Source organism: Chinchilla lanigera, unplaced genomic scaffold, assembly GCF_000276665.1.
Source record: "Chinchilla lanigera isolate Chin_1 unplaced genomic scaffold, ChiLan1.0 scaffold00145, whole genome shotgun sequence".
NCBI lineage: Eukaryota > Metazoa > Chordata > Mammalia > Rodentia > Chinchillidae > Chinchilla > Chinchilla lanigera.
In genome coordinates, this window is record NW_004955546.1 from 557,420 (window position 1) to 568,977 (window position 11,558).

At 39.8% G+C, this 11,558-nt stretch overlaps 1 protein-coding gene across 1 annotated transcript in view; it reads right to left on the reverse strand.

The window, feature by feature from the left end:
• The window catches only part of LOC106147347 (zinc finger protein 709-like), a gene marked incomplete at its 3' end in the record, with an annotated part of 26,450 nt that extends 15,180 nt beyond the window's left edge, over positions 1-11,270 (reverse strand). The window contains exon 1 of the mRNA XM_013508371.1: positions 11,153-11,270. Within this exon, the coding sequence (XP_013363825.1) occupies positions 11,153-11,236 (84 nt within the window). The remainder of the gene's footprint in view (positions 1-11,152) is intronic.
• Positions 11,271-11,558: the final 288 nt, after the last annotated feature.

Below are 11,558 nucleotides of genomic sequence, written 5' to 3' on the forward strand. Positions count from 1 at the left end.
AATTTGAGCAACGTAGTTGAAGGTAACAATATGTAATATAACAACCACTGTGAATTCCTATAATTTTGTTTTCAAACCCTGTATTGCTTTTAACATTCTTGCTTTGTTTTGTTTATGTTTGTGATGTTGGTATGTTGGTATTGTTCTTTTTTTTTTTTTTTTTTCCCACTACCCTCTTTAAGAAAAAAAAACCTCATGAGTTTCATTTCCAAGCCACTTTCTTGCTCCCTTCTGCCCTTCTGCTCTCAGGAGCTTTTTTCTCTTTCATTAACTTCTTTCTAACTTCCCTCCTGTACCCTCTGTTCCATTATTTGCTCATATGAAATATGAACTTGGTACATTTAACAGGTTGCAATGCATTTTGCAATAATATTTCCATTGAGTGTTCATAAAAGCTGAAGGGTAGAAACAACTGAAAGGCCCACAAATTCATGCATAACCAAAAATTTAAGCTTTTCACAATAATATTCACTGGTAAATAGAAAGAATTTCTGGATAAATGCTACAATACCTTGTAAACATGCAGAAAAGAGACACAGAGAGACAATGTTGAATTATCCACTTATACAAAATGGCCAAAATATGAAAATGTACAGAGTACAGAGTAGATTAGCCATTTACACAGCTTGGAAAAATAGAAGAAATAAGGAGACTGGGTTTCTTTAGGAGCAAAATAAAATGTTCTAAATGGAGTAGGCTGTTGACTATGCATATTTTAAGTAAATATATCAGACAGTAAGTTATATTTCAGTAAAGCTGGTAAGCTCTACTTAATGATAAATGGACAAAGAATTTGGAAGATTATTTGCAGTGCAACTAAATAAATGAAGGGAAAAAGGCAGGAGGAGGGAGGGATTTGAGAGACAGGCAAAAGAAAAAAAGAAGGGTATAGTGGATTGATAATTGGTGGTCAACTTATAACCCCTAGGTGAACTGAGTAAGCGTGGTGCTGGGTGTGGAAGGCCCACCTGGGGATTGTTGCCAGCAGCATAAAAGGCAAAACTGGAGAAGTGGTGAGGAGTCTGCGAATTAAGGAGGCTGTTGGGTGCTAAGAGAGGCTGTTGGAAGCTGACAGAAGCTGTAAGGAGCTGTTGGTTCTGTTGGAGGAGCACGTCATGCTGGCTTTCCTGATGAACTTGGCTATCTTCATCCTCCGAGGAGCTCGGGACCTTCTTGGCACTGAGAACAGCTTCGTTTCACTTTGGGGAAGCTCTGGTCCTCACTCTGAGCATTGCTTCCTGGCTCCAAAGGGGCAGAAGATGCACAGCCCAGTCTCCTGAAGAAGTTTGCTGCATTGGCTTTCCTGATGGGAATTCAGCTGTCTTCACCATTGGAGGGACTTGGGACCTCACTGTTGCTGAGCAAGGCTGTGGTACTTTTCTGGGGAGCTCTGGTTCTTACTTTGCATGTTGCTTCCTAACTCCAGTGCAGATCCCTCAGCCTGCTTGCACAGATCTTTCATCCCACTGGCACAGACTTCCTAGATATCACCGCTGACCTGTGGGCCTTCACAGCACAGATCCATGAAACAGGCCTGCATTATTATGGGCTCTGGGCCTCCAGGTGGATTTGTGGGAGGCACTGTTATGAGCTCTAGGTCCTCAGCTGGACTCATGCAGGACATTTCTGTGGGATCCAGACCCTCAGCTGGATTCTTGGTCCAATGTCTGTGGACAGATTTCCTGCACTCTTTTGTATATCAGTCTCTGGGTGACTATTATAAATAATCATATATGTGTTCTGTATTATATTCTTCTCCCTTACAAAAATAACCCCAAACCAAAACAAAGGGTATAAGAACATTACATGGAAGCAAGTAGGAATAGAAATAGTGAAAGGAAAAGAAAAAAGAAAAAGAATAGAGAAAGGAAGCAAAGAATGAGAAAAAGAAATAAAAAAACAACAGAATATGGTAGGGAGGGAGAATGGAAAAGACAGACAACAGATGAGTGGAAGAAAAGGAAGAAAGAGTCCATGGTGCTCCTGTTTACTACATAACAAGCCTCAAAATGTCTAGGCAACGGTTTGACATGAAAGGCATTCTTCCTGTTGTTCTGCTATCTTTTCACCTTACAGTAAAAGTGACAGGATTGTCGACATTATATGTCAGTCTCTACAGAGTTCCTTAGGGTTATTTTAGAATTTGGGCTGGAAATACCTGACACAGGAAAGGTCAGAGATCTTGCCAAACACAGTGAGGTAAATTATATCCACAGAGAAGGCAACCTGCCATCCGTCAGCAAGGAAACCCTGAAGATGGCAGAAAAAATGAAGATACAGGGGAAGACAATGAGGACTAAGCAACTGAAGACACCACAAGCATGAGAAGGACGATTTCTGCTAGGTACAGGCCCCCTACTGATGGAAATTGTGGCAGGGACAATCTTGAATAACGTTATCCTCACACAAGGAAACATAGAAACATCCTATTGTCAACATACTTCAGATAACTAAACACAACCCACAGGATGAAGCCACAAGGTAGTTACTGTCACAGAGGCTAAAATGCACATTGTAACACAGTCAGGCAAATAGACAAACACTGGGCATAGCCCTTAACACTGAGAAAGAATTGAGCGCAGCAAAAGGGAAAAAACAAGAATATCTGGCGAGCCCAGGACACACAAGTGATACGGAAGGCACAATAGGCTGATAAATGTTGATGGTGACACTGAGCATAATTTTAGATAAAGGAAAAGACAAGAGGTATGTGGATGTGTGCGGTCTGCACTCACTCCACACAGTACCCTGGTGAGCAGCTTCCTCTACAGTGTAAACAGGTTCTCAGCTGCACTCGTGTAGGACATTTCTGTGGGATCCAGACCCTCAGCTGGATTCAGCAAATAGAGCAAGAAGGGAGCTGGCTGGAGCAGCCACGGGAAAACGAAGAAGCCAAAGAGGATAACAGGAAATATGGTTTAAAGTTCAAACCAGAATGAAGACACAATGGTGAAATTTAAATTGTGACACAGACCAAATAGCAACTTAAAAACTCTATACTGCTGAACAACTTGCTAAGCATTACACTGTCTTATTGTCTTGTCTACTGAATTACAGTAGCCTTGACTTTCACTGTGGTGAAAGCTACAAATGAGATCAATATATTAAGTTCTTAAGCTACAGTTGACAAATAATAGGGACATGTTAACAGTGACTGCAGGAAGAGGCATGCATTTGGAACTTTGCAAACAGGAATGCATGACCAGGGTGTAAGACTTCTCATAGTGAGCATGTTCTCACAAATGCATTTTTGATTTGGATATTTAGTAAAATGTATTCTCTGACAGTATTCATCTTTTCATTGATTATCTCAATGTTTTGCTTTACTTTTAATTTGAATATCAACGTTCAATCCAGAACTTCCCCCCCCCGCCCCCCCTACTGGGAATCAAACTCATGACTTCACAATTTCCAGGCAAGCACTGTGCCGCTGAGCTAAATCCCCAGCCCCCAGAAAACTGATTTTTTATTGAGTAAAAAAAAGGAAAGGAGATGGAAACAACTCTATACACTAGCAAACTCATCTTCTTGGGCAACTAAAGCAAGGGCATCACAATTTAAATGCTAAAATGACAATTTAGCCGGAGACTGTATTGGTACGAAAATAACATTGAATTGCAAATATCTTATAAAACTTCCCTGAAATTCAAGAAGTAATCAGCACATCTTCACTCAAACAGAAATAGACCTACCTCAATCAACATATATCTGCAGATGGTTTTAGTGCTAAATTTACTATCCATGAGAAATACAATTAGAAATGAATTCTAATGCACTTCAAAATACTCAGATAATAGGTATCAGATATACTTAAAGAAGAAATAAATCTTTTTTTCCATAAAAGAGACATTTACAAGAAATCCTATTAGGTTATAAGAAATTTTCCTTCAATTACAAAATATAAATATTATGTAGATTCTAACATGAAAGTATTACAAATGTTAAGGAAAGGTTAGCAGTACAACTGCAATTTTTTTTTCTTTTCTCCCTGGAGGGATAGAATACTGGACTGCAGTCACACTGAGCATGCAGTTTAATGCTAAAATACATTATTATTTTACTTGTTTGGTATTGATGTGAAATATATGTTTTTCACTTTCCTATGTTGTTCAGGCTGGTCTTGAACTCACTAGGTACCCAGGCCAGCCTCAAACTTGTACTGAACCTCCTGCATCTGAGTCCCGAGTGCTTGGATTCCAGGCATGAGTCACCATGCCTAACCCTAAACCAAATCCAAAGTTTTTAGTTGATTAACAATGGAAATATTTTAAAAATTTGTTAATAGATTCAGAGCTGCAAGAATGTCCCCATATTATGTGAATATAATGAACATTATAGGGAGTGATCTACATTTTCAAAAATACAATTAGAAGTTTGAGCTTTTTAAAATTTTTTTGCAAATATTTCCAAACTCTGCCTTGAAAATAGTCTACTAGATGTCCCAAACTGCTTCCTCACTCACTCTGGGCCCATAGGTAGTTTTGTTGAAAAAAATGCCTCGTCCCCTGTCACTGTCATGCAAGTACATTATTGATCCAGAAATGATCTCACATACCACTAAACATTATTATAACCAGCTTTAAAAATTAAAAATTATATTCAAAAAAATTTAAATTCAAGGGGCTGGGGATTTAGCTCAGCAACACTGAGCCTGCCCAGGAAGTACAAGGTCGTGAGTTCGATCCCCGGTACCAGAAAAAAAAATAATAAAGTCTGAAAAATTTCCAAAAACACAATATAACAAATGAATTGAAGAACATAATATGAGCATTACAAAGAAAATGCACAGACTTACATTTGATGAAGCAATCTGCTATGGATTGATTAAATTATCTGTTAAATATAACTGTATCTATAATACCAATAAAACAATATAAATGTGCAAAACATCCACGAGATTCTCTTCTAAAAACCAAGGGACACTCACTTTTTTGAAATGTCAAACAAAAAATAGAGATGTTCTATCAAATTATTTAGAAAATACTACACAGTTACAGTCATTTAAGCCTCAAATTCAGACAACATATCTACACAGTAAACTTAAAAGAAATATCAAGAAATACAGGCCCCGCCCATTGCCATCTCCACAGCCTCTGCTAACCTGGTGAATGGTGTGAATGTGGCCCCTCCCACCGCTATCCCTGCTGCTGCAAACACGGTGAACCACACCAGAACGACCAGAGAAAGGCGCCTCCCCTCGTTGCTGCCAGGACTGGAGTGAACCTCACAGGAAGGCCCAGAGACCAGAGGGATGGCCAGTGACACAGTAGGGTGCCTACTAGTCTGCAAAACATGGACAGGTGGGACTAGTGGCATGAAAAGTCCAAAGCAACAATGACAATATGAGACAACAGGTGGTTAGTTAAGTGAACCAGTGTTGTGCTTGGGGACAAAATTTGGTAGTATAGCTGGATACAAAGTCATCACTCAAAAGTCAATAGCATTCCTGTACAGCCACAAACACACGGAGAAAGTAATCAGGAAAACCACAGCCTTCACAATAGCATGCAAAATATGAAATACTGGGGCTGGGAATTTAGCTCAGGGGCACAGCACCTGCCTGGCAACACAGGTTGTGAGTTCAATCCCTGGTACCCGGGGGAAAAAAAAAAAAAAAAGAAATACTTAGGAATCAATCTAACAAAAGAAAAGAAATCTATATTGAAAATTAAAGTACTCTGAAAAAGGAAATATAAGGACATCAGAAAATGGAAAGATGGCTTGCTCATGAATGGGAAGAAGCAATATTGTGAAAATGGCCATAATCACAAAACTGTTAAGGAGATTCAATGCAATCCTGATCAAAATACCACTAAGATACCTCACAGAACTAAAGAAAACAGTACACAACATTCACTTGGAAACAGAAGAGACCTAGGATAGCAAAAGCAATTCTGTGCAACAAAGGTAAGGCAGGAGGTATTACAATCCCTGACTGGAAATTATGCTACAGAAGTACTGTGGTAAAAACAGCAAGTTACTGGCAAAAAAAGACCTCAGGATCAGTGGAACAGATTAAAGATGCAGACACAACTACAAGCACACTCAGTCACCTTATCTTTGACAAAGCACCCAAACACGTTTACTGCAAGAAATATAGCCTCTTTAATTAATCGTTCTGGAAAAACCGGCTCTCTATATGCCAAAGACTAAAACGAGACCTATGTCTATCATCATGTACTAAACTACAGTAAAAATGGATCAAAGTTCTAAATATTAAAACAGAAAAACTGAATCTACTGGAAGAGAAAGTAGGTAGAAATCTTGAAGATATAGGTGTAGGAACAGATTTCATGAACAAAAATCCCAAACTGCACAGGAAATACTTCAAAAATCAACATCCCGGAACTCATCTTATTAAAACAATTTTGCACAAGGGGCTGGAGATTTAGCTTAGCGGCACAGTGCCTGCCCGGCAAGCGCAAGGTCGTGAGTTCGATCCCTGGTACCAGAAAACGGAAAACAAAAAACAAAAAACAAAAAAAAATCAATTTTGCACAACAAAAGAAATCACCAACAGAGTGAAAAGACAACCAACAGAATGGGAAAAACATTTAGCCAACTGTCCCTCAGACAAAGGATTTCTATCTAGAACATACAAAGACTTGAAACATATTAGGCCCCCAAATTCAAAGCTCCAATGCAAAAATGGGCACCTGAGATGAATACACACTTCTCAAATGAAAAAATACAAATGGTAAATAAATATTTGAAAAAATGTTCAACTTCATGGATCATTTGAGACATGCAAATTAAAATATCACTGAGATTCTATCTCACCCCAAAAAGAATGGCTATCATCAAGAAATCAATAACAAAGGCTGGCGAGACTGTGGGGAAAAAGGAACCCTTCTCCATTGTTGGTGAGAGTGCATGTGGAAATCGGTATACAGATTCTTCAAAAAGCTAGGATTAGGGGCCCGGTGTGGTGGAGTAGGCCTGTAATCCCAGCACTTGAGAAGCTGAGACAGGAGGATCGTTGCAAGTTCAAGGCCAGCCTGGGCTACAAAGTGAGTTCAAAGCCAGCCTGAATTACATAGCGAGACCTTGTCTCAAAAAGACCTAAAATATGGAAGAAAGTATAAGAAAATGACTTACTACTCTAAGAATGAGTAAATCCTTGGAAATAAAAATGTAAAACCACAAATCTAAAGTGGCCTTGGAAAAGATACAAAAGGTAGTATTAAGGATTTCTCATCAGCAAAGAAAATTCTCAAGGAAATCAAAATGCAGATGGAAAAATTACAAAAAAGTAAGTTGATTCTCTACCAGTGATAATAAAATACCTTGAAAAACAACAACAAAACAATGCTCATCAGAAATATGAGAACATGATACAAGCAGATAATTTACAGATCTCTCACAAGAAATAGAAAAAGGCCTAAACATTGAGGCATACAAGACAGAAAAAAAATGAGAAGCAATTAAATTTCACTATGAATCCATGAAACGTGTCGAATTAGAAAAGATCCAGTGTTGATGTTTATGAGAAACAGAAACTATAGCCCACTGGTGGTGACTGAAATATGGATGAACTGTAATAAGATTTTAAACAATAAACATTCTATGCTCCAGCAAAGAAGCTCCTGAGCATTCATCAGACTGTCTCAAATCTGCTCCTGGGACAGTAAGTCAGAGAATGTTCCTTGGTGCATTTACATCAGTGACCGAATTACACAAGCCTGCTCTCCCATAACTGCGGAAGAGCAAATAAAATGTTATGCACACAAACAATGGAGAGGAATGACATCCACATACACAAGTGAGAATAAATCTGGAAAATAAGAAAACCAATTTCAGCGACTCTCTACACAGTATTTTGTCTGTAGTTGCACACGCTCTCCTTGTCTCACCAACTGAACTACATCTCAGATGTCACCAGGGTGAAAACCAGAACAGGCTCCAATGCTTTTTGCTGTATGGTAACACCCACAGGAGGATACAGACAGACTAAAAGGTGCTTGGAACTAACGCTCTGTGCTTTACCTCAGCTGTGTCATAGGCCATTTCCATGGGCATCTTCAGGATAGCAACATGGAAGGTGTGTCCACAGTGTGTGGGCAAGTCAAGAGAACTTAGGGAATTCAGGCATTGCAGGCAATTGGAACTTATGGAACATATGACAAAGGCCCATAGTCACCTCTTCTTCCACATAATAATACACATCATTGCAAAGATAAAGGTCTTAAAAGTAGTAGTAATGGACAGACATGCCTTCAACTCTTTAATATCATGGAAATGGAAAAGGGATTACATGAGTGGGAAAAGTGGGTTAGGAAGGCAGATGTTTACCCAAGGTTAAAACAGTTAGAAAGGTTTTCAAAATCAGAATAATTAGAAGTAGGAATGGAAGTGCTTTCCCCTCAGTCTTATACATGATTGATAGCTTGAGTTCCAAATGCTCAGGCCTGTATTTGGTCAATAAAAATCTCTATCATATCCCCTTCTTGGGGGCTGGGGATTTAGCTCAGTGGCACAGCACCTGCCTGGCAAGCACAAGGCATGAGTTCGATTCCTGGTACCAGAAAAAAAAAACAAAAACCATATCCCCTTCTTATGGTGATGTAAGTCAGACAGTATGATCTGACTGGGGCACCTCAATAGTAATAATAAAACAACCAAACCAAATCTAAGCAAACAAAGAAACAACTGTCAAAATACAAAGTAGTATTCCCTTTTTCAAGTATTAGTCATATGCTTCTCCTCACTCAGTTGCTCAGGGGAAATCGATTAACACAGGCCTCAAAAAAGGAAACAACAATCTGATGATTATTATGTTTTACAGCTCAACTGCTGAAGAGTTAAAGTAGACACATTACTTGAGTTAGAAAGGAAAAATATCACCCAAAGGAAGTTCAAAGACAATGTGTTAAAAATACAGAGAATGGGCCTGATCAAGAAAATGTTACTGCTAAGCCTTGGATCTTTTAAACCTACTCAACACACCCGCTTGATCCATATTTGGTAAAATATATGTAACACAATACAAAACCATAAGAAAGTACTAAATATCTCCTGCACTTTATTGAACACAGTGCACTGTAAAGCACTGCTTGTTCACCACTGCTGTCCTGTAGCTGACAGAGGAGTGATTCATGACTGCTGTCCACCATCATCAGCAAGTATTGTACCATATATGGCTAGTGTACACACAAAAAAAAAAAAAAACCAAAAAGAAGCCTCCAACGAAAAAATTTCCTCCTAATCCTCAAAAACGGAAAATTAACAAAGGCCCAAGAAAAGGTAAAAGAAGTAACTGTTCAGTGGAGAAAAATCACAGAATTTATATTTCATACTAAAAACGGATCTTGCTTAATTGTCCAGGCTGCATGCTGTAACACTTGTCTCGCTCTCCCATGTGCCTGAGAGTAAAGGGGTGAAGGACCACATCTCAATATTTTTACTTTATCAAAGCACTGAAATCTTGGTAAATCTTGACAATAAAAAACCCCAATCTTAAACTGGCATAATGGTACATGCGTGTCATCCCAACAGTCAATGAGGCACAAAAACTATTAAAAGGTCTCAATATCCTGGGCAACTTAGTACGACATGATCTCAAAATTTAAAACTTGGGGGTACATAGCTCAGATCAAATCTCCAGAGTTCAGCTTATCTACAATGAGAACATCAAGCACACCTTGAAATCTTCACGTCCTGAGGAAACCCTTTTCATTTATTTTCAATGATAGCATCCAAACAACTTTTTAAACTACACCACGACCAGACAGTTTCCTCATTTTTGATTTTGCCTTAAAAATGATAACATGAACTGATCAGTAACAGCAGACCCATTTATCTATTTCTAAGTTTTATTCCTTTATTTAAGCCTGTGATTTCTGGCCAACTCAAAGATGATGCAAGAACACAATTCTTCCTTCGTTTTTACCCTGAGAACAATCTGACTTTCAGAGACCTTCTATGTTGTAATTCCTACTACTGGGACCCTTCATCATGCCAACCTAGTCCACATCCTTTCCACTCTCCTTTATACATCCCAAGCAAAAAACTCTTCATGTCTAACAATTAATATCCATGCACCACTTCTATTTGGGGCTTTTCCTTTATGCCATTACAGTTTTAAAGTCTATCTCAGAGAGCATTTCAGTATTTACACAATGTCTGTGATCAGGCCAAGTTGTACAGCTATTAATTCAGAGATGACACCCCTGTTCCTTGCCACACATACAAATATCATATATATATACATGCAAATGCCCAAATTCAGGCGTTTTTCAGAGAGGGTTTAACAGGCAGCTGATCCTGGAAGTTGTCCTTAGCAAGTACACGTAACCCTGCCCTTGCTAATATATTAACATCTACTCCATTTTTCTCAGAACTCTAAACTCTATAGAAGTTCTTACTGAATAGTCTGTGAGTAGGGGTGTTGCCTAAGTAATCAAGATTGTGAATTTTTTTTTTGGCATTTCTCTGAATAGAACCGAAGAGTTCACAGGGGGTTTGGCAAGTGATCCACCACTGAGCCACATCACCACACAATTTCTCAGGACCTTTGTCAACACCTATCATGCATCTGAAAATATGAGGACATACTGGAAATTTAGGAGACTACTATAAACAAAACAAAGGGCTGGGGATTTAGCTCAGCGGCAAAGCGCCTGCCTGGCAAGCGCAAGGTCGTGAGTTCGGTTCCCGGTACCGGAGAAAAGCCAAAAACAAAACAAAACATAAATATAAACAAAACAAGAAGTTTGAGGACTGGTGTTGTGGCTATGAGGTCCTGCATCACAGACATTTATAAACCTCAGATCCTCCAGATCTGCTGCTTTTAGGAATGAGAACGGGGAGCTAGCTCACTACAGCGGCACCCAGCTCCAAAACACATCTGTGTCAGGGTCTCTCAAGCCCGTTTCTCTGCCCAGTGTGGTGGAGGTGCCGGGGCAGTAGGGGGTTTCAAAGACCGCATTGTGGACTGCTGGTGTCAGAGCGGGGGCAGGGTTCTGGGGACCCAGAACTACACTTGCCCCACCAAAGGGGAAAAGAGACAGAAGATGACTCACTGCCAGTCCTGGAGGGCCTCAGGGTCTGAAGCAAATCAGGGAGGCTCTATCCACCATAGCTGCTTCTGATCACTTCTAACTGGTCTCGCTTGACTCCGCCCCATTTTAAGGCTCCCATCCCACCACGTCACCATTGTGTGGCTTGAGGGTCTCCCAGGTTCTTTCTTAAGCAGGCCACAGCGAACAGAAGCCACAAAACGCGGTTTAGCAAGCATTCAGCGCTCAATATTCCGCTCTGGACACGCAACTGACTCCATGACACCGGAAAAGCCCTCCTACCTTGGCCCACCCGATTGGACAGTTCATATAGCCCGCCCTTTTATCGCCATTGGCTCCTGCTCTATTGCTCTCCCCCTGAGCTAAGAATTAACATAGAAACAAACCCCTACTTGTAAAAGTGGATTCCAAATGAAAGATTGCACTGCAGAGACTTCTGGAACAGGCTGTCTTCTACACCGCTTACCTCACCTTGCCTGAGGAATATTTGCGCTGAAGGGCTTTATCTCTGCCTTTTCAGTGCTGATCCTGTTTTCTTAA